General features: G+C 38.1%; 1 protein-coding gene and 1 non-coding gene across 3 annotated transcripts in view; one reads left to right on the top strand and one right to left on the bottom strand.

Moving 5' to 3' along the window:
- The window catches only part of ASXL2 (ASXL transcriptional regulator 2), a 115,982-nt gene that overhangs the window by 71,092 nt on the left and 21,043 nt on the right, over positions 1-23,847 (bottom strand). Inside the window, exon 2 of one of the 2 annotated variants that reach the window (XM_066378710.1) lies at positions 12,670-12,752. The exons of the other annotated variant lie outside the window; for it this stretch is intronic. Within the exon in view, the coding sequence (XP_066234807.1) occupies positions 12,670-12,752 (83 nt within the window). The remainder of the gene's footprint in view (positions 1-12,669; positions 12,753-23,847) is intronic. 2 annotated transcript variants of the gene reach the window in all.
- On the top strand, positions 22,682-22,789 carry LOC136401687 (small nucleolar RNA U13). Its single transcript, XR_010750697.1, has one exon. It is a non-coding gene; the product is annotated as a small nucleolar RNA U13 (small nucleolar RNA).

The raw sequence follows: 23,847 nt of genomic DNA, 5'->3' as shown, positions 1-23,847 counted from the left end.
TTCTCATCTCTCTTCGTTCCTGTCTGTCCCTATCTATCCCTCTCTCTGACTCTCTGTCCCTGTAAAAAAGAAGAAAAAAAATCTTAAAAGAAAGAAAAAGAAATGTAAAAACTCTCTAGATGGGCTCAACAGTAGAATGAAGATAACAGGATAGAATCAATGACAGGTCATTAAATTTATCAGGTGTGAACAATAGAGAGTAAATAACACTAAAATGAAAAAAGAAAAAACTCCAGAAACTCAGGGAGTTGTGAGATAATAACAAAAGGTTCAAAGTTCATATCATCAGAGTCCAAGAAGGAAAAGAAAAAAAGGACTTAAGAATTAATGGCTGAAAAATCCTTTTACTTGGTGAAAAATAAACCTACATATTCAAGAAACTTAGGGAATCTAAACAGGATAAACTCAAAGAAGTCCACACACCACGACACATCATAATTAAATTTCTAAACTCTAAATACAAAAAAAAAAAAAAAAAAGTCCTGAAAGTAGCCAGAGAGAAACAACACACTACTTATTGGGAAACACTAAACTCAAATGACAGATTTCTCATCTGAAACCACAAAGACCAGAAGGAAACGGCACATTTTACAAAGGATGAACACAGCAAATGTTACCTCACCCATTTCCAAGCTCATAAATATTTTCGTTATTAATCTGCAGAATACTAGGTATCTCAATGCTAGTAAGTCAAATGATGATTTAATAAAATTAAATGTAGAGTTTCTAAAATTATGACCAAATAATGCTTACAAAATGCAAGTACAAAAAAGTACATATAATATAAATAAAATATTTACATAGGAATCACTCTCAGTTTCTAGACTAATTATATCATTTCATAAAATAAAAATCATGCATACAAAGGTGAATTCAATTAAACTTGTAAAAGAGTTTTTCAATAAATTGTGTAATACTTCTTTAAAATAAAATAATACTTCTTACCTTCTGGAGTTGGAATGCACCCCAAGAAAATAAAAGGAGGGAAAAAAAAGAGCTTTTAATTTTTCTTCACAAAGCAACAATAACACCAAAAAATAAAATCTCCCTTCCCTCCCAGCAATGTCCACAATTCTTCAAATTAACACCCTCCCCTCACTCTGGTACATAAAACATTATTAATTCCTTCCTTACAATTTGCAGGTTAAACCAAAATATCACTATGTTTAACAATACACAATTAAGTTCAGCTAAACAGTCTACACAATTTCAGGTAACAGTTTTGGTACCCTAGTCATATGGCAAAGTAAAACTATTATAGTAGTTTAGAGTTAAATGTGGGTACAATGAATACTCCCCATTTTTTAATATTCTTCCCATGCATTTAAATTTCAAGGAGCCATCAAAAAGCCATCAGCTATGGACTCTAAGGTTTAATAGCTTCCCTTTGATCCATAATGGAATTCACTGTGAAACTTAGAACAATGAAAAGAAATATTTTCTGTCAATATCCAAGCATTTTTGCCTGACCTGTGGTGGCACAGTGGATAAAGCGTCGACCTGGAAATGCTGAGGTCGCCGGTTCGAAACCCTGGACTTGCCTGGTCAAGGCACAGATGGGAGTTGATGCTTAGCTCCTCCCCCCTTCTCTCTCTCTCTCTCTCCTCTCTCTCCTCTCTAAAAATGAATAAATAAAAAATATCCAAGCATTTTGGTTTTGCTGTTGTTGTTAGTCCTTTTTGACATCCTCACAAGGTTTGTGGGCCTGACAGCAGACTGCAACTAGCAGATAATGAAAATGCAGGCCAAACTCAAAGGTTATCAGCCAACCTTTGGCCTGACCTGTGGTGGCACAGTGGATAAAGTATCGACCTAGAATGCTGAGGTCACTGGTTCAAAACCCTGGGCTTGCCTAGTCAAGGCACATAGGAGAGTTGATGCTTCCTGTTCCTCCCCCCTTCTCTCTCTTTTTCTCTCTCTAAAAATAAATTTACATAAAATTTTAAGAAAAGGGTATCCACCAACCTTAGATAAATATGGTACTAATTTAATTATGTTCTTCATTCTTAAATCAAGCTCTTTCTAATAATAACTTCAAGGCAATTCAGCTTGGCAAACAATCAAATGAACTACTCTGTGGGAATGATTTCTGCTGTAAAGTAGTAAGTACAGAACATTGACTTTATTTCCCTGGCTGTATAATTTTACATAAGAAGAGGTGGGGGGAATTAGGTAATAGGATTCCTTTTTGGTATAAGGTGAGCTAACACATTTAAATACCATGTGAGATTATTTTGTTCACAAGTAAATGTATTAATACTAATCAGATGCAATGGGGACTCCTCCAAAAGGTCAAATTTCTTTCTTTCTTTTTTTTTATTTATTCATTTTAGAGAGAAGAGAGAGAGAGATAGAGAGAAAGAAGGGGGGAGGAGCAGGAAGCATTAACTCCCATATGTGCCTTGACCAGGCAGCCCAGGGTTTTGAACTGGCGACCTCAGTTCAAAGGTCGACGCTCATTTCCAGGTAGACGCTTAATCCACTGCGCCACCAGAGGCCAGGCAAGAGGTCAAATTTCAACCTGCAAATGTTTATTGAGCATGATCTTTGCCAGATGGTTCCCAGAATGCTTTACAATTCCAACTCTAAAAGAGCTTGCTTGGGACACAAGACTGAAATATTAGAAAAACTACTTGCTAGGTAACAATTTTGAGCTCTGTATAACAACAATATAAAGATCTATTTAAAAACTCTGTTAGGATAAGTTCTTTAAAAACATACTGCCCTTTTCAGAAGCCAAGTTATTATATGGCTGCAGTTTTAATTTTAAATTCTTCCAGGTCGTTCACAGTTAGAAAGCAACTAACCTATATTATTGTATGTCAGCACCATAATGTAAGTCTGAGTTGAAAAATAATAAAGCACATGTGCTAATAAGGGTAGGAAAAATTATGGATGTAGAGGTGCTATGATATACTGAAAAGTGCAAAACCAGAAGCAATAAGCCTCAGTTTCTAATTTCACTGAGCTAGTATAACCCTGGCCAAATCTCGATCTCCATGAGCCTTAATGCTTTAATAATAAAATGAGATGTAACTATAATATCCCTATTATCTTTTCCAGCTATAATATTCTAAGACTGAATAATGTGAATGGTTTGAAAAAGCAGCTGGGGGGTGGGGGAGAGAGGATGAGGAATGCAATAGAGATTACCCACTTGGGGTTATTGTTAATCAGGAACATCACACTGTACTATAACTAACTAAACTTCATTTGTAAGGAATGCATGTACAATGTTTGTCCCCAAATTTGTCAGTATTACTATATATAAGTAGCATTTACACCTTCCTTTCCAGGTCTTTTCCCATAAACAACCAATGCTTTTAAATAGTTACTAACTTCTTTCTGAGGTAACAAATAAGTAATGATCACCTAATTTAAAAACTAGGCAGATGGCTACACTCATTTATTAGCTACATAACTTACTGATCTACAACAATCTTATGGTGTAAAAGATTCAAACTCATGACTCACCAAAAATTACTAATTATTATGTATCATAAACCCTTGGGACCACTCATAAATAATCTAATTTAGAAAATACTCTAGCTATGAATGATAAATTTATAAACATCAAGGGTCTTCCTAATTTCTCTTTCCTCTTCTACTCAAGAACGGAAGACAAGAAAAACTAAGAGAATAGGGTCTCGGAAAATGAATAATACTCTTCTTTCTTCAAAATTCTATTTGCTGTTAATAAGAGTTAAGATATCCAGCTAAATGGATGAGAAAAGCAGGTCAGACTCCACTGGGAGAGATGGGGAAGCATTAAAAGAGATTTTAGAAGGAAGGCCTGAAGTCCTACACTTAATACATAAAAGCATATTTTTAAACATTAATGGCAGCCACAGCCAATGGACAGAAAAAAACCTGCTACAGAACAAATTAAAAACAGTAGTAATGAGTTGTTGATAACAGTAAAGGGTTAGCAGGAATAGTCACAAAGTATACATGAGCTCTTTTGATTTATGTATTATTCTGTGTATATGTTTTATCAATAGTATCATGTATGCTTAATGTCTATATTTAGTTGGTCTGTTTTTTTTATTCATTTTAGAGAAGAGAGTGAAAGAGAGAGAGGGAGAGAGTGGGGGGGCAGGAAGTATCAACTCCCATATGTGCCTTTTCCAAGCAAGCCCAGGGTTTTGAACCTGCAACCTCAGCGTTCCAGGTTACGCTTGATCCACTGTGCCACCACAGGTCAAGCTAGTTGGTCTATTTTTATAACAATCCGGAATATCCAAATTGCATACAAATACCCTCTTGAGTTCTCATCTGTTAGATACATAGTGGAATGTTGGAAGTAAAATGCCTAAGGTTTACTTCAAAACAGTCTATAGTAGGAGGACTATTTATAATTTATACTAGAAAATGCATACTTTTTAGTTTGGAATTTCCCAAAAGTAAACCATTATTTATATTTAAAAAGCTGTCTTCAGTAATTATTATTATTATTATTATTATATTTTTTAATTCAGTGAGAAGACAGGAGGCAGAAACAAGACTCCCACATGTGCCCTCACCAGGATCCACCTGGCAAGCCCACTAGGAAGCGATGCTCTGCCCATCTGGGGCACTGCTCTGTTGCTCAGCAACCAAACTCTTCTTAGTACCTGAGACAGAGACCATACAGCCATCCTCAGTGCCTGAAGCAACTTGCTCCAACTGAGCTATGGCTACAGGAGAGGAAGAGAGAGAGAGAGAGAGAGAGAGAGAAAACGATAAGAGGAGAGAGAGAAGCAAGTTAGGGAGGGGTAGAGAAGTAAATGGGTGCTTTTCCTGTGTGCCCTGACCAGGAATCAAACCCAGGACATCCACATGATGGGCCAACACTCTACCACTAAGCCAACTGGCCAGAGCCATTCAGTAACTAATTTATAAACCTAGACTGTAACATAAATCAAAGTATATTATTACAAAAGAAAAAGAATTTTTAGATTCTATAACACACTAGAAACTACTCATCAACATCCAAAACAGAGATTAGATAATAATCTCTGAAAACAGATTCCTACTCTACATACAGGTCCAGATAATTGCTACTTTTTAATTGCTGTCTTGACATTTATAACAAAACCATTCCCCACACTTCAATACCTCCTCATCCCTTATGAGGTTCAAACCTTTTTATTGAATCCACCATCTATGCTCAATGAGATCCCTTTTTTAAGCAACCCCCTCACTTGTCCAGTTTATTCCTCTTCTTCCTCCCTACAGTAAGTGGCAAATATTAATAAAGTCTAGAAATAATTTTTTATTTCTTCCTTTCACCTCCCATATCCAGTCAGTCCTGAAACACGTATCTCAAATCTGTCTATTCTCTCCAGCCCTACTTACTTTCACCCTAATCTAAGCCACATTTTGCTTAATTTACTAACACAGGCTCTTTATTAGTCTCCTTAATCCCTTAAAACTCTTGACCACTGCAGTCCATCTTCATAACTTATATTTACCTAAATATATATATTTACCTAAAACACAAATCAGGCTACCTATCATCTTGTAATTATCAGAAGCAAATGTTTGAGGTATGTATATTAATTCCCTTTGAGGACTGACACATACTTAGATAGGGCAATGGTTTCACACTGATTTGTTGCATTCTTTTTTTTTTTTTTAAGTGACAGGAGGGGAGATAGTGAGACAGACTCCCACAAGTTCCCCAATGAAGATCCACCCAGAAATCCTGTTTGGGCTGCTGTTCCCAATGCTGGCAACTGAGCATAGGTTATTTTTAGCAAATGAGGCTGACGGCTCAGACGAACCAAGCTATTCTCAGTACCTGGGCCCACACTCAAACCCACTGAGCCACTGGCTGTGAGAGTACAAGGTTTCTTTTAGGGGTGATGAAAATGTTTTGCGTGAAGGTACTTAATAAAACCACTAAACTATGTTATCAAATGGTGATTTTTACGATATGTAAATTATATGTCAAATTTATTTATTTTAGGCCCTGGCTGGTTGGCTCAGTGGTAGAGTGTCAGCCCGGCATGTGGATGTCCCAGGTTCACTTCCCGACCAGGGGACACAGGAAAAGTGCCCATTTGTTTCTCCACCCCCTCCCCTCTCACTTCTCTCTCTCTTCTCCTCCCCTCCTGCAGCCATAGCTCGAATGGCCCGGGGCACTGAGGATGACTCACTCCATGGCCTACGCCTCAGGAGCTAAAAAATGGCTCTGGTTGCAATGCAGCAAGGGCCCCAGATGGGCAAAACATCACCCCCTAGTGGGCTTGCCTGGTGGATCCTGGTTGGGGCACATGCAGGAGTCCACCTCTGCCTAACCTCCTCTTACTAAAATAAAAAAATAAAATTTATTTATCTTAGAGAAAGAAAGGAAAGTAGAGGGATATTCATGTATATACACATCTATATTGCTCACAAAAATTAAGGAATATTTCAAAATGAATATGAAGCGATAAAAAAATCATTTGCTTAGGGTTAGGGTTAGGAAAAAAAATCATTTGCTTTTTTTTATTAAACAAGAACATCAGAAAAGCAAATGACAAGTCAGAGTTTGAGTATGCAAATGAGATGCAAAACCAACTTTTATTTCATTGGTGAAAATGAACTATACAAAAGGCTGAAAGTACTGGACTACCTGCATGTACCCGGATTCCCTAGTTTTTGTGAACAGTATATATACACATGTACATAGGCAATGGATAGATAGGTAGAAAAAAACAACAATTTGTTGTCCCGCTTCTTTATACATTCATTGGTCGAACCCACAACCTTGGTGTGTTAGGATGACGCTCTAACCAGCTAGGCTACCTGGACAGGGCTGTATGTCAAATTTAAAAAGCAACTTTCTAAAACACTTAAAATTAAGAAAACTGGCACCCTAGAAAATAAAAACCTGATTCATATAGGGGTATATAGTAAATAATTTACTCTTACATGTAAGGACAGGTCTGGCCTTTGCCACTGGCTTCTATAAGATAATCACTAGCCCCAATGAGGGCCTTAGGTAAGCCAGCAGTAATATTATAATTTAGAGTAGAGGCTCTGAGCCACACCAACAATGTGATTTAAGGTAAAGGCTTGGGTCACATGGTATCAGCTGACTTCTAGAAGGGCTAGACACTAAAAACAGATCAGTGTCGTGAGTAATGAATCATGGCTACATGATGGACCCTCAAGTAAAACTCTGAACAGCAAAGCTCAAGTGAGCTTCCTTGGCTGGCAAAACTCCCTGCGTACTGTCATACACTGATATTGATAAATAACACTGCGATTCCCAGTCAGGGTACACAGTAGAAGCAGCCATGTGCTTCTCTACCTCTCCCCTTCCCACGTCTCTCTTTCTTCCCCTCCCATAGTCATGGCTCGGTTGGAGCAAGTTGGCCCTGGGCACCGAGGATGGCTCCATGGCCTCACCTCAGGTACTAAAATAGATAGGCTGCTGAGCAATGGAGCAGCGGCCCCAGATGGCCAGAGCATCATCCTGTATGGAGCTTGCCAAGTGGATCCCAGTCGGGGCACATGTCTCTCTGCCTCCTCGCCTCTCGCTTAATTTAAAAAAGGAGAGATAATTGACATTGTCTTAAGTCACGGAAAGATGATGACTGGAAGCTCTATGTTTGGTACTTTACCTTGACTCTGTCCTATGTGTCTTTCTTCTCTTGGCTAATCTTAATCTATATCTTTTCTCTGTATCCTTCCCGTAACATGAGTGTAATAGTTTTCAATGAGTTACACAAGTACTTTACTTCTAGCAAATTACTGAGCCTTGAGAGTAATCTTGGGGATCCCTGAACAATGCAGGACTACAGCCTATAGCAAAGGCTTTGAGAACTGAACTACTGTTCACATCTTCAACTAACCCTGAGTGGCACATACATAGAACAGCTCCAAAACAGGAGAGCACTGGCTTTGAAAACTGAACTGATTACTGATACAGCACCTGTGGAGGTAAGACAGACCATGCAGTCTGAGAACAACTAGGTTGACTGCCTATTTTAAAAAAAGAAAGAAATCACCATTCTTCAAAGATTTTTAAGAGAAAATAAGAGCCTAAACTGCATAATATTTAAAATGTCTCAAATACAACTTTAAAGATCTCCATAAACAAAGATCCAGAAAAATGTAACAAATTCTCAAGGGAAAAGATAATCAAAGTTAAAAATCCTGATATTATCCAGATGATGGGCTTACCAGACAACTACTTTAAAGATTTTATTTATTCATTTTAGAGAGGGGAGAGGAGGGGAGAGAGAAAGAGGGGAGGAGCAAGAAGCATCAATTCCCATTTGTGCCTTGACCAGGCAAGCCCAGAGTTTTTTTGAACCATTGACCTCATCGTTAGAGGTCGACACTTTATCCATGGCGCCACCACAGATCAGGCTCAGATTAAAACTTTAAAGCATTAAGGCCCTGGCCAGTTGGCTCAGCAGTAGAGCGTTGGCTTGGCATGTGGAAGTCCCAGGTTCGATTCCCAGCCAGGGCACACAGGAGAAGCGCCCATCTGCTTCTCCACCCTTCTCCCTCTCCTTCCTTTCTGTATCTCTCTTCCCCTCCCGCAGCCAAGGCTCCATTGGAGCAAAGTTGGCCCGGGCGCTGAGGATGGCTCCATGGCCTCCACTTCAGGAGCTAGAATGACTCTGGTTGCAGCAGAGCATCTCCCCCTAGTGGGCATGCTGGGTGGATCCTGGTCAGGTGCATGCGGGAGTCTCTCTGCCTCCTCGCTTCTCACTTCAGAAAAATACAAAAAAATTTTTTTAAATAAATAAAACTTTAAAGCATTCATAATTACTATACTTCATAGGGTAAAGATAAATAAACTTTAAATTAATGGAAAGACAAGTTTTCAGCAGAAAAATAGAAACTATGCAAAAGAAACAAAATAGGAATTTTGGAACTAAAAGATATAATGTCCTTTTTTTCTTTTTAAGATATTATTTATTCATTTTAGAGAGGAGAGAGAAAGAGAAAGAGAAAGAAAGAGAAAGAGAGAAAGAGAGAGAGAAGGGAGGAGAAACAGGAGGCATAAACTCCCACATGTGCCTTGACCAGGTAAGCCTAGCGTTTCAAACTGGAAATCTCAGTGTTCCAGGTTGACACTTTATCCACCGTGTTACCACAGGACAGGCATAACGTCTTTCTTTAATAAAATAAAAAAATCTCACTGAATGGACTCAATATCTGAATGTAGAATGCAGAGAAGAGAATCAGGGAATACAACAATAGACCAACAGAAATGATCCATTCTGAAATACAGACAGACAAAGGTCGAAAAAAAATTAGCAGGGATTCAGGAAACTGACCAAGTGCTTGGAGATAATCATGCCACTGTAAGAGAAAGAATGTGGTAAAGAAAAAAATATTTGAAAAATGGCTGAATGTTTGCTATATTTGGCAAGACAAAACTACAGATTCAAGAAGCTCAGTGAATACTAAACAGATTATACACAAAGAAATCCACACCTATATAGTGAGGGGAAAAAACTGAGGGCCTCCGTGCTTCTCACTTCAGAAAAAAACCCCCACAAAAACTGTAAGAAACAGGACATCCTCAATGATAGTATCTATTTCATTCTATAACCTGTCCAAAAACTTTAAAGATTATAAGACTACCATTTGACATATAAGATAAATAAATTATAACTACATTTGAATGTAATCTTCCAACCACTGATATTTTATATGTTCATTAATAAGTAGGTTTTCAATATTTGTTATGTACCAAGCCTATGGGAGAAGCTACATGACTTTTTAAGATCACAAAAAACCTTAAGTGTTATGAAGAACAAACACTATAATAAACTAAATGCCCAGGCCAGATAGCTCAGGTGGTTGGATTATAGAGGTGATGTACAAAGATTACAGGTTTGATCTCTGGTCAGGGCATATACAGGAACAAATGGATGTTTCTCTCTCTCTCTCTCTCTCTCTCTCCCTTTCTCTCTAAAATCAATAAATAAATTTTAAAAAATAAAAAAGGAAAATGTGATCTACACCATAAATTCTAAAGAAGACATTATCAAACTGGCAACTGAAAAATAAAAAAGTTTTGTGAGGAAAAGTATATTCCTTACTAAAGAGATGTACAAAGACTGAAGTGGGAAGCAGGTTCCCTGCATATTTGGAACTGACAAGCCAAAAATGATATGTAAAGCTATGAGAATAGACAAAAATGCACTTAAGTTGGAAAAAGGTAATGAACAACAAAAGAAAGGAGAGAAAAGGAAAGCTCTGAGAGGAAGGAAGAAAAGTAGGAATGTTTATGGTCACTTAAGGTAAGAAAACAGACTTTCAAGAAGAAGGTAGTAGCTGTGATAAATAATGCTACAAAGAGAGGTGAGAACCAAGTCCCACGGAGCTGACAAAATATAAGTCACTGATGACTTAGACTAGGCTATGGTCACATAACTGAAATCACAAGTTCCTTCTTTTATTTCTTCTGTTCTTTTATTATTCTTCATTTACTTACTGTTCTTGCTGCTCCCTAGAAATGATAATGACAAGTTTAAAGTCACAGAGCTAGAAGACCCTGCAACTGTCATTTTAACCTAAAGGACTGGTGGAGTCTGATTCTTGACATACCAGACTTCCTGACCTATTTCCTCAGTGTTTATCAAGTCTAACTTTATGAAATCTCTACCTCATTCCTATTCTATAAGACCCAGTAGGATTATAAAAGAATATTAGAATGCCTTATCAGAATTCCCTCCTCAGAGGCACAATAGTCATCTTATCCTCTTCTACAGCCTTACATAAAATTGGTATGTGATTAAATCGATAGTGTATTTTAATTTAATCTAATTCAAATAAAAATTTAGAATTCTATCATTGTTAAATACTAATTAAACTTCATTGTTTTGTATTAATAAAGCAAATCTACTTTATTCCATGCCTACTAAAAAATTTTACCACAAAAAAATTTTTCACTGCATTAGTAAAGTAAGGCCAATAAAAAAATCTCAAATTGCCTTGTATGTTAAAAAAAAATGAGAATTAAAATCTAGAATATGTAATAACTACTTTTCAAAAAATATAGTTGTTTATTTACAAATAAATCAGCATTACTCACTAGTTCTCAATAGGAATACTACTGGAATCTGAGCTGAACAATTCTTCAATGTGAAGGGCTGTCCAGCACAACGGAGACATTTAACATTCCTGCTCCAAGCCCATTAAATGCCGTAGTGCTTCTTCCTTTCTAGTCACTGTGATCATCAAAATTAGCACTCAAAAATTAGAATACTTTCTCAAGGTGTTACACAATACCACTCCCAGTTGAGAACAACCAGTAAAGGTTTTAAAGCAATGCAATCTTCTGTATTTTATCATAATGGAAATATCTCTAATGCAGACTCCCAGATTTCTGCCTTCACCTACAAATTATGTTGAACATAATTTTAACATTTCTGGGAGACAAAAGGTCTTGATTATGAACACTAACTATTATGTGTAACAGAGTATAAGTCTCTTAGAAATTAAAGGACTGCATTTCCCCATGTATAAGATGCACCCTTTTTTGAAAAATTAGGGGTCTAAAAACTGGGTGTGTCTTATACAGTGGTTGTAGATTTTTTTACTTGCATTTCTTGCTTTTTTGTACTTGTTTTTGCGCTCATTGTTGAAGACAGTGATTCGTTATCAGACACAGATGAGGACAAGCTAATGGATGGGAGTTATGATAGCGATAAAGAGTTGCATGAATTTTATGATGAATAAAACTTGAGTACAATAACTTTATGTAATACTTTTTTTTTTTTTCAAACTTCAGGCCCCAAAATTAAGGTGCATCTTATACATGGAAGCATCTTGTACATGGGGAAATATGGTATGTTTATCTTTGATGGTGACAGTAATTGACTACAAGCTGTTTAATTTTAACATAAGACAATTATCTGAAATATACACTCTTTATGTATCTTTTCCACTGTATTCTTTGTGGCCAAGGTTATTTCTTCCTAGACTGCCTATCTCTAGCACTCTCCCTGCACTACTTCTTATCTAATGACCAAGCTTATTAAATCAAAAGCCTGGCCTAACCTGTGGTGGTGCAGTGGGATAAAGCGTCAACCTGGAACACTGAGGTTGCCAGTTCGAAACCTTGGGCTTGCCTGGTCAAGGCACATATGTGAGTTGATGCTTCCTGCTCCCCCCCCCTTCTCTCTCTCTCTCCCCTCTCTCTAAAAAATCAATAAATAAAATATTTTTAAAAATTAAAAAAAAAAATCAAAAGCCTGACTGATAGATGAAGACTTAAGGATGGCTCAAGGCCTTCCTAATAATTAAACTGCATGAGTATATAGTTACCTTCTAAGAATTTTTAAACACTACACTTACTTTTGGTTTTACAACTGTACTATGACTGAAAACTCCAAAGATCTGACAACTGAATCAGAAATTAACACTGCAGTTATCACTAAATAATCTTCTGGACTAAAGTATACTGTTATATCAGGGGTCTCAAACTCGCGGCCCACGGGCTGCATGCAGCCCGCCGAACAATTTTGTGCGGCCCGCAGACTAATCCACGAAGTTCAAAATATTTTGGATAAAATTAAGTAAGCCTAGGGGCCTACTTGTATTTTTCATTTCTCTAGCATCTTGCTCTGCGGCCCACATGCTGAGTTGAGTTTGAGACCCCTGTGTTATATACTATAAAATACTCTAATCATGTATTATAACTATTACTAATAATACATTTAAATAACTCACCTGATTTCTTTTAGTCCTTCTCTCTGGATAACTTGAAGAATTTCTTTATGACTCATGGGTGTATTGGGGTATTTTTCTAAGACCTGAGAAACAAGTATATAATAATAAATTATTTCTTCTTATTTTAACTTATTAAGTATATTCCTTATTCTTATTAAAACTATGTATAAATTTCATCCAGCACACATATCCAAAGACATTATCCCTTAAAAGTGAAAAATTAATGTACTATAAATAGGATTTTCTCTTCTTTAGTCACAAACAAGTCAAATCTGAAGCAGAAATAAATCAAAAGAATATGATTAATAATTCAATTACTGTCTGGCTGGTGGTAGTACAGTGGATATATCAGTGACCTGGGAAGCTAAGGTCCCGAGGTAGCCAGCTTGAGCAAAGGCTCATCCAGCTTGAGTGCGAGATCACCAGCTTGAGTAGCCTGAGCATGGCATCATAGACATGCTCTCATGATCACTGGCTTGAGCCCAAAGTCACTGACCTGAGCAAGGAGTCACTGGCTCAGCTGAAGCAGTACACCCCCTCAAGGCAAGTATGAGAAGCAATCAATGAACAACTCAAGTGACACACCTACGAGTTGATGCTTCTCATCTCTCTCCCTTACTGTCTAGCTGTCTCTCACTCTCTCGCAAAAAAAAAAAATTTTTTTAATCTAAAATTTTATATGCCTTTTTAGTGAGCACTTACCTTATTTTCTAAGTGCGTTGCTCTTTAATCAAATAAAATATTTTTAAAAGCCAGTTAAAACTGTTTAAGTAATGTTTACCTTCCTTTAAAAAAAAATGTAGTGTCTGACCAGGCGGTGGTGTAGTGGATAGTGCGTCGGCCTGGGATGCTGAGGACCCAGGTTGGAAGCCCCAAGGTCACTGGCTTGAGTGTGGGATCATAGATATGACCCCTGATTGCTGGCTTGAGCCCAAAGGTCACTGGCTTGAAACCCAAGGTCACTGGCTTGAGCAAGGGATCACTGGCTCAGCTGTAGTCCCCTGGTCAAGGCACATATGAAAAAGCAATCAATGAACAACTAAGATGCCACAACAAAGAATTGATACTTCTCATCTCTCTCCTTTCCTGTCCCTCTCGCTGAAAAATAAAAATAAAAATAAAAAGGAAAAGTAGTGCCTGACTGGTGGCACAGTGGATAAGGTGTCACCTTGGAACGCTGAGGTCACTGGTTCAAAACCTGGGGCTTGCCAGGTCAAGGCACATACGAGAAACTATTACAAATTACAAGTTGATGCTTCTCATTCCTCATCCCCCTTCCTCTCTCTCCTCTCTCTAAAAAATCAATAAATAAAATCTTTAAAAATAATTTTTTTTCTTCTTTTCCAAGTGAGAGAAGGGGAGATAGACAAACTCCCACATGCGTCCTGACCGGGATCCACCCGGCAACCCATCTGGGGCAGATGCTCAAATCAACTGAGATATCCTTAGTGCCCAGGGCAACATCCAAGCCAATCAACCTACTGCCTGTGGGAGGGGAAGAGGGAAAAAAGAGGGAGAGGGAAGGGGAGAGAAGCAGATGGTCACTTCTTCTGTTGTGTCATGACTGGGAATCAAACCCAGGATGTCCAGACACTGGGCTGACGCTCTGTCCACTGAGCCAATTAGCCAGGACCAGAAAAATGTTTTCATTAAAAACTTAAGTACTCTTTATTTTTTAACTTTTTATAATGTAAACTTAAAACATATAAAAGTAGAGAGAACACCGCAATCAACAATTATCAACACAAGTTTATCTTGTTTCATCTATACCTACAGTTCTTCCCCTTCATAAACTGGATTATTTTTAAGTAAATGTCAAACATTTCATCCATAAATACTTTAGTATACATCTCTTAAAAAAGAGGCCCTGGCCGGTTGGCTCAGCGGTAGAGCGTCGGCTTGGCATGCGGGGGACCCGGGTTCGATTCCCGGCCAGGGCACATAGGAGAAGCGCCCATTTGCTTCTTCACTCCCACCCCCCTCCTTTCTCTCTGTCTCTCTCTTCCCCTCCTGCAGCCAAGGCTCCATTGGAGCAAAGATGGCCCGGGTGCTGGGGATGGCTCCTTGGCCTCTGCCCCAGGCGCTAGAGTGGCTCTGGTTGCCGCAGAGCGACGCCCCGGAGGGGGCAGAGCATCGCCCCTGGTGGGCGTGCCGGGTGGATCCCAGTCGGGCACATGCGGGAGTCTGTCTGACTGTCTCTCCCGGTTTCCAGCTTCAGAAAAATACAAAAAAAAAAAAAGATAATGACTCATTAAAAAAAAAACTAAAATGCCATTTTATACCTCAGACAGTAACTATATAATTCAAATCAATATCCAAAGAAGATTCATACATATCACATTTGGCTAACAGAGGTCTTTAAAGTCTCTTTTAATCTATGGATTTCTCCCTTCTTTCTTCCAATTTATTTATCGAGGAAGCCAAAGTATACTGCACTTTCTGTATTTTGCTAGTTGTATAGTACTCTATCCCTTGTGTTTCTTGAAAATTAGAAATAACACCTAGAGAACTGCTCTGATTCATATTTTATTTTAGCAAGAAAAGCTCACAGGCAGTGTTGTACTCTTCCTATCACATCACATCAGAACACACACAAAATATCTGCAGTTTCTTTGAGATGCCAGGATGTATCGGGGACAGACGTTTTCCTAATCCATCTATCATAAAGTTTCCCATCAGCGTTCCAACCTAATTGTTTTAGTAACCACTGACGATCTTTTTATTTAGGTGTTGAAAAATAGCGATAGTCTAACATTCCTTTTTCATTTATAGATAGAATCCCTATAAAAAGTAACTTTCCTCCATGTACTATTTAGTTACCTAAAGTACACACAATTCACACAGAAGGAAAAAAAGCAAGATAAGTGCTGTATTCTGACCTTTTATTCACTAATTTTCAGATTAGCTCATTTCACTAACATGCTCCAAAGGTGAAGTAGTTGTTGCCACCAACAACTTAACAATGTTAAGTACCATTAGAAATATTATGAATATAATTTTATAAAATACCATTATAAAATTTAACATATTTCAAATCAATATATAAAATATTAAAAAAAACTGAGGGAAAAATAGAAAAACAAAATGACCATATATATTTCTGAGCAAAAATACAGAATTCTATTACTATTACAACACTACTACCACTGTATTGCAATACTATCACATTGTACCACAGGTTTCATGTCAATGGAAATACTTGTTTTATTAAAACATTTAGCTTAATTTAACCACAAGAGGGCAGTGTTTATCAAATAAAACATTCCATTGAAACTTTATGGAACATAATACAATTTTTAGGAACTATTTTATGACAATCTGAAAAACTGCTTAGAAGAATTGAAATCAACACTAGCCAGAATTAAATCACAATAAAATAGTTTTTTAAAGCATGCTTAATGTATCTCTTTACTTCTAGATGCTCACATCTAGCTTTTTAGATATAAAAATACTGAGTCTGGAATAATCTAGAGAGCCTTTAAGATTTGAGTTTGACTTTCCCCTAAATAAACGCAGTATTTCAATTACTGCTGCACTTATGTGAGTTCATTCCAAATATGCAGCTATGTAAAGGCTGCATTTTTTGTAATCTAGATAATTATATTTTACATTTTAAATTATAGCACAGACAGCCTGACCTATGATGGTGCAGCGGGCAAAGCGTCAACCTGGAACGCTGAGGTACTGGTTTGAAACTTGCTTTCCTGGTCAAGGCATATACAGCAAGTAACTAGGAGTTGATGCTCCCCACTTTTCCCTACTCCCTTTTCTCTCTTTCTTTCTCTCTCTCCCCTCTACATAAAATAAATAAAAATCCTTTTTAAAAAGTTTTCAAATGTACAGATAAAACATGGGAATCTTTATGGATTTACTTCACTGTTATGAGGTTTATTTACTGTCAAAAAGCTTTAAGCAGGTTAACCAATGTCCCAGTAGTGAATGAGGTCATCCAGGAACTATGCAGAATGAGAAGTGATGAGAGCCTATGCTACAGAGCCAATATACCAATGTTTAAGAGTCAGAGAAGATGCCTGGCCTATGGTGGCACCGTGAATAAAACACCAACCTGGAATGCTGAGGCTGCCGGTTCAAAGCCCCGGGTTTGCCCAGTCAAGGCATATAGGGGAAAGTTAATGCTTCCCACTCCTCACCTCTTTCCTTTCCCTTTCCCTCCCTCCCTTCCTCTCGCTCTAAATAAATAAATAAATAAGAACTAGCAAATAAACTAAGGAGTAATGTAATGCCCTGGCCGAATAGCTTGTTTGAGTTAGCGCATTGTTAAGAAGCACAGAAATGGCCAGTTTGATCCGTGGTCAGGGCACACAGAGGAACAGATCAATCTGTATTTAGCAATAAGAAACTCTTTAATTAGCTTTACAAGTTCAGAGTGTATTTAATCAGGGGGGAAGAAATCAAACTGGAGGGCGTTTAGGACTGAATGGGAGGTCCAGAGGTGGCAACAGGGAGTTTAAAACTCCTAGAACAGTGAAGGAAATAAAGGCAAGGAATTTTGTCAAATTGATGTGAACGAGTTTCACTGGACAGGATAAAAGGTCCGAGACAGAAGTACCTAAGCTATCTCAACTTTCCCCATCCAACATGAGAGATAAATAGATTTAAATACAAATGAGAGACAAATCCTTCATTATCTGAACTTGTGCTCATCTGACACTCAGAAACAAAATTAACTCAGAGACTATAGTGTCCCTCACCTAACCAAATTCTCACTATACAAATACTATGTGAGATCAGGAGCTGAATAGATAATAACAAGGAATCCATGGAATTTAGACAGAAGAAATAATAAAGCTAAATATTTGAAAAAGAAAGGTGGAAAAGAACCTTACCTGGCTGCTTAGCAGTATCTCTTGATCACTACCTCTGTCCTGAGATGCACTTCTTTGTTCAGCTTCGGTGACACCAGACTCTCCTTGTTTCCCTTCTACCTCCCCATAAGCAACTTTTCATTCTCCACAATCTTTTAATACTGATCTTACTTAGGATTCTCTTGTCTTATTTTCTTTTCTCCTTGGGCATTTTCTCCTCTCAAGATTTTAAAAATAATTATGCTTTTATAGCAGCACTCTATACACCCCCCAGTACTGCTTACTACATTGTATTTAATATAATTGCATTTTAAATCATCTGTCCTGATCACCAGTACATAAGCTCCAGGAGGGCCGAGACCATCTGTCTTGTTCATCTAGTATCCCTAGTGCCTATCTATGGTAGGTCTAAAACATGTGATGGTCGACTGATGAAATTAGGAACACAGGTTTAGACAACAGGAAAAATGCCTCTTTTTTGGTTGCCAAGAAACATGAAAGGTGAGTGCAATTGCAAATGTCTATAGATTTGGGGACAGAAATTTGAATGTAGTAAGTGGCTGAGAATATTTAAACACAAATCTGTACCAAGAGGCAGCTATGAAAAACCAGAGATGATTGCATAGGCTAGCTTCATAAATCCAGGGATAGTTGTACCTCAATTCTAAACAGCTCTATCAAGTCATTCTGATATAGTTCACTCCTACCCTAGATTCTTTCTGATTATCCAAGAAGTCTGAATGTTATGCGCACTCCCTAGTTCAAGCAACAACAAAAAATTTCTCAAAACCTAATTTTCCCAAAACTCTAAAGAATTAATAATAACACTTAATACTTATCTAGTATTTAAATGCCAGGTACTGTTCCAAGTACTTTACATATATTACCATGTTTCCCCGAAAATAAGACAGTGTCTTATATTAATTTTTGCTCCTAAAGACGCAATAGGTCTTATTTTCAGGGGATGTCTTATTTTTCCATGAATAAGAATTCACATTTATTGTTGAACAAAAAAAAAAAAAAATCAACATTTTTTTTGTTTTGGGGGTTTTTTTTTGGTGCCCTCTCTGAGGCAATCAACATTTATTAATACACTGTAGTCATGTCATCACAAACATCAGCATAACCAGCCAAACTCTGAATTCCATCAAGAATTTCTTGTGACTCTATTTCCATGTACAACAATCTACCCTGTTTCCCCAAAAATAAGACAGTGTCTTATATTAATTTTTGCTCCTAAAGACACACTAGGTCTTATTTTCAGGGGAGGCCTTATATTTCTATGCTTGAAAAAAACTGCACTAGGTCTTATTTTCAGGGAAACAAGGTAGCTCATTTAATCTTTACAATAAACCTATGAGGTAGGCATACAATAGCGACATTTTTTCAGATGTAAAAACTGAGGCATGGAGAAAATAAGTCACTTGATCACGGTCACATCAGCTAATAAGTAATAGAGAAGAAGAGTCTTTGCTTCTAAGCCTTATACTATACACTCCCACTCCAACAATTACTTTCATTTTCTTTTTTTTTTTTTTGTATTTTTCTGAAGCTGGAAACGGGGAGAGACAGTCAGACAGACTCCCACATGCGCCCAACCGGGATCCACCCGGCACGCCCACCAGGGGCGATGCTCTGCCCCTCCAGGGCATCGCTCTGTTGCGACCAAAGCCACTCTAGCGCCTGGGGCAGAAGCCAAGGAGCCATCCCCAGCGCCCCCAGCGCCCGGGCCATCTTTGCTCCAATGGAGCCTTGGCTGCGGGAGGGGAAGAGAGAGACAGAGAGGAAGGAGAGGGGGAGGGGTGGAGAAGCAGATGGGCGCTTCTCCTGTGTGCCCTGGCCGGGAATCGAACCCGGGACTTCTGCACGCCAGGCTGACGCTCTACCACTGAGCCAATCGGCCAGGGCCAATTACTTTCACATTCTCCTAAAATTAACTCTTACTTTAATGGACATTTACTAAGTACTCCTTAAGTGTCAAAAACTGGAGATACAAAGATGAATAAGAAACAAGCCCTATAGTTCCCAACTAAGGTAGAAAGGTGGGGGAGGGTGAGAAACAACTACGGATAATATGAGAATATTTTAAAAAGGTATAAAGAACTACAGAAACAAAGGTAAAGAACATTTCATTGTTCCTATAAAAATTAAGCATTATGTCAAATAGAGAGGAAACAAAATAATAAGTGTTACTAACTAACAAGCTTTGTCAAATCCACAAAGAAAAATGGAAGAACTTCCGCCTGACCTGTGGTTGCGCAGTGGATAAAGCGTCGACCTGGAAATGCTGAGGTTGCTGGTTCGAAACCCTGGGCTTGCCTGGTCAAGGCACATATGGGAGTTGATGCTTCCAGCTCCTCCCCCCCTTCTCTCTCTCTGTCTCACCTCTCTCTGTCTCTGTCTCTGTCTCTCCCTCTCCTCTCTAAAAAAAAAAAAAAAAAAAAAAAAAATGGAAGAACTTCCTGAAGAGAGAAATGTTCTATAGCTTGACTAGAGTGATGGTTACAAGTGTATACATTTGTCAAAACAAATTCAGCTGTATATTTAAAATGTATGCATTGTAATATAGGAACAATAACCTGGCATTACTTCAATAACTTGACTTTTAAAGAAACTAAAGCAAAATGAAGGAATAGTAGGAAAATATACCCCACTCCCCAAAATTCAAACACAAGCACAAATTAAGGGAAAAAAAGAAATTTGAAAATGGGTTAAGATGACAGTTATGATTTGCATTAGACTCAACTTACTCATATCTGAAAATCAGACTGTTTCTTAATATTTGACCAAAAGAAAGGCAGTGAAGTGATGCCCAACAGAAAGGGTTGTAGAGTAAAGGTACACGAGGATCAGAAAGAAAAAAGTTATCCACTTGCAAATAGATAAATAAGTGAGTAAGTAAATAAATCCATCCATACATTTTTAGGAAAAAAAGATATTGCATCCATTGTATCTATCAAACAAAAATAAAAACAAGATGCCAATAAATGATGGACAATATACAGGTCCCTGCTTTTAAGAAAGTAATTCTAATGGTAGAAACAAACAATAAATATGTAAGCATAAAAAAAGTTTTAAGATAGTGGTTTAAAATGTAATAAACAGCCTGACCAGGCGGTGGCACAGTGGATGGAGTGTCGGACTGGGATGCGGAGGACCCAGGTTCGAGACCCGGAGGTCACCAGCTTGAGCGCGGGCTCATCTGGTTTGAGCAAAAAAGCCCACCAGCTTAAACCCAAGGTTGCTGGCCCCAGCAAGGGGTTACTCTGTCTGCTGAAGGCCCGCGGTCAAGGCACGTGTAAGAAAGCAATCAATGAACAACTAAGGTGTTGCAATGCGCAATGAAAAACTAATGATTGATGCTTCTCATCTCTCTTCGTTCCTGTCTGTCTGTCCCTGTCTATCCCTCTCTCTGACTCACTCTCTGTCTCTGTAAAAAATAAAATTAAAAAAAAAAAAGTAATAAACGAAAGAACAGGGTGATAAGGTTTACAGTGACTGAGAAGAGAGGTAATTATGAGTAGTCAGGGCTCAATGACTACTCTGCCAACATCTTTGCTCGTGTCGCTCTCTGGATCTGACAAACCTTCCCCACTCCATTCTATACCTGAAAGTCTGTCACTTAATAAAATAGCAAAAATTTTCAAAAGTAGAAATATCCAGTCCTTCAAACATTCAGTAAGAGAGGCACACTACACAGCTGCGAAAGTAAACTGACATACCTTTCTGGAAAGCAATTTGGCAACAAATCATTTTAAGTGCTTTTCAAAGATTGACATCCTTTTACCCAACAATTTTTCTTCAGCAATTTATAAAAGCATAATAACAGAAAATACATAAGATCTAGACTCAAAGGTGTTCACTGCAGTGTTATTTGTAAGTTAGAAAAATAAACAATCGCCTGATCTGTGGTGACGCAGTGGATAAAGCGTTGACCTGGAATGCTGAGGATACCGGTTCAAAGCCCCAGGCTTGCCTGATCAAGGCACATACAAGAAGCAACTATGAGTTGATGTTACTCCCCCTTATCCTCTCTCTAAATTCAATACATAAAATCTTTTTAAAAATAAACAATCAAAATTCCCAATATTAAGATAATAAATCAATTTAATTCCCCTCCTAAAGAGATCTAGTTCAATAGCAAAGCAGAAACCATAAGTCCCTTTATCTATATAGCCACACCATACTGAAACACAGGTATCATGCAATAAATTATTTCTAGTCTGACCAGGTAGTGGCGCAGTGGAGAGAGTACAGACCTGAGACACTGAGGTCCCTGAGTTCACTAGCTTGAGCACAGGCTCACCAAGGTCACTGGCTTGAGCCCAGAGGTCGCTGGCATGAGCCCAAGTTCACTGGCTTGAGCAACAGGGTTATCACTTTGGCTGGAGCCCCTGGGTCAAGGCACATGAAAAGCAATCAATGAACAACTAAAGTGCTGCAATTACTAGTTAATTTTTCTCATCTCTCCCCCCCCCTTCCTTTTTTTCTCTCTCTCAAAAAGTAATTTCTAAATTGAAAACTGTGATTATGTTGTCATTAAAGATATCTTGAAGCACAGTTTTCGGTAAGAAAATGTTTATGATATACAAAATCCATCTGCAAAATTGAATACAAAATAAGATTTCAATTAGGGCCTGACCAGGTAGTAGCACAGTGGATAGAGCATCGAATGGGGATGCGGAGGACCCAGGTTTGAAACCCCAAGGCGATGGCTTGAGCAAGGCTCACCAGCTTGAGCCCAAGGCTGCTGGCTTGAGCAAGGGGTCACTTGGTCTACTGTAGCCCCCTGGTCAAGGCACATATGAGAAAGCAATCAATGAACAACTAAGGTGCTGCAATGAAGAATTGATGCTTCTCATCTCTCTCCCTTTCTGTCTGTCCCCATCTGTTCCTCTCTCTGTCACAAAAATATAATAATAAAATAAAATAAAAAAGATTTCAATTAGGTAAAGAAATAATCAGATCGCCTGGCCTATGCTGGCACAATGGATAGAGCATCCACCTGGACTGAGGTCTCCAGTTCAAAACCCTGGGCTTGCCAAGTTAAGGCACGTACGACAGGCAATCAATGAACAACTAAAGTGAAGCAACTATGAGTTGAAAATTCTCGTTACCCATCCCAAACCCCCCTCTATAAAACCAATAAATAGAAATCTTAAATAAATAAAAAAAGAACCACATAGATCCTTTTGATATTAGTTCATAAGCGTGATGATTGGGTGCTCATGCTCTTGTGTGAGATGTGCCTCCCACAAACCTTATTACAACATCAACACATTACCTGGCTGACATGAGAACAAAAGAAAGAACCATACAGAATGATTAGAAATGTCAAAATGTTGATATTACGTCAGATCACAGTTATTAACTTACAGTCTTGGCTCTCAGAATATACAACTGCCTTCAGGATTCCAAGAATCCCTCTGGAACTATTTAGAGTTTGTATTTTTAGAAAAAAATACACTACTTTCATCAATTTCCAAAAGGGAACTTTACTAGAAATACTCTTCTATTTGGCAAAATTAAAATAATTTTTTTCTGCTTCTTTACCTTTTGTGGATTTTTTATTGATTATTTTTGAGAGAGACAGAGAGAGGGGAGAGAGAAGAATGAGGGAAAAGGAGAAGGTAAAGGAGAGAGCAGCATTCACTTGTGTTCCACTTAGTTGTACATTCATTGTTTGCTTCCCATTATGTGCCCTAACCAAGGATTGAACCCACAACCTTGAGACGATGCTCTAACTGGCTGAGCTAACTGGCAAGAGCTACACTTTTGTTTTTAAACTTTCCATAAGCACATTTATTAGTCAAATAATCAAGGAAAGGGAAAGGGAGAAATTAGGTAAGTGTCCACAGTGCACAAAAATAAATTATTAATCCCTAACAAAAAAACACAGTTTCCATTTGTTTTAACACTTCTACTTTCTGATCTACACTGGAGGACCAATATTTCATAATGGGTCAAGCCAACAAAGAAGGAATGGGGTCTAGGAAACCTATGCTGGTAGTGTCACCCTACAAATATAATGCATTACTATAATAGAAGAATTGCAAACCCAAACCAGGTAGCTCAGTTGATTAGAGCATCATTCTTATATGCCAAGGTTGCGGATTCAATCTTGGTCAGGGCACACAAAAGAATCAACCAATGAATGCATAAATAAGTGGAACAACAAATCAATGTTTTCCTCTCCCCCTCCCCATTGCCTTCCTCTCTCTAAAAACATTTAAATTTCAATAAAAGGAATTTCAGCAGAAGAATTATATGTCGCCTGACCAGGCGGTGGCGCAGTGGATAGTGCCAGACTGGAACACAAGAGGACCCAAGTTTGAAACTCTGAGAGGTCACC

The sequence above is a fragment of the Saccopteryx leptura genome, chromosome 3, assembly GCF_036850995.1.
Source record: "Saccopteryx leptura isolate mSacLep1 chromosome 3, mSacLep1_pri_phased_curated, whole genome shotgun sequence".
NCBI lineage: Eukaryota > Metazoa > Chordata > Mammalia > Chiroptera > Emballonuridae > Saccopteryx > Saccopteryx leptura.
This window is presented reverse-complemented; position numbering and strand designations above follow the sequence as displayed.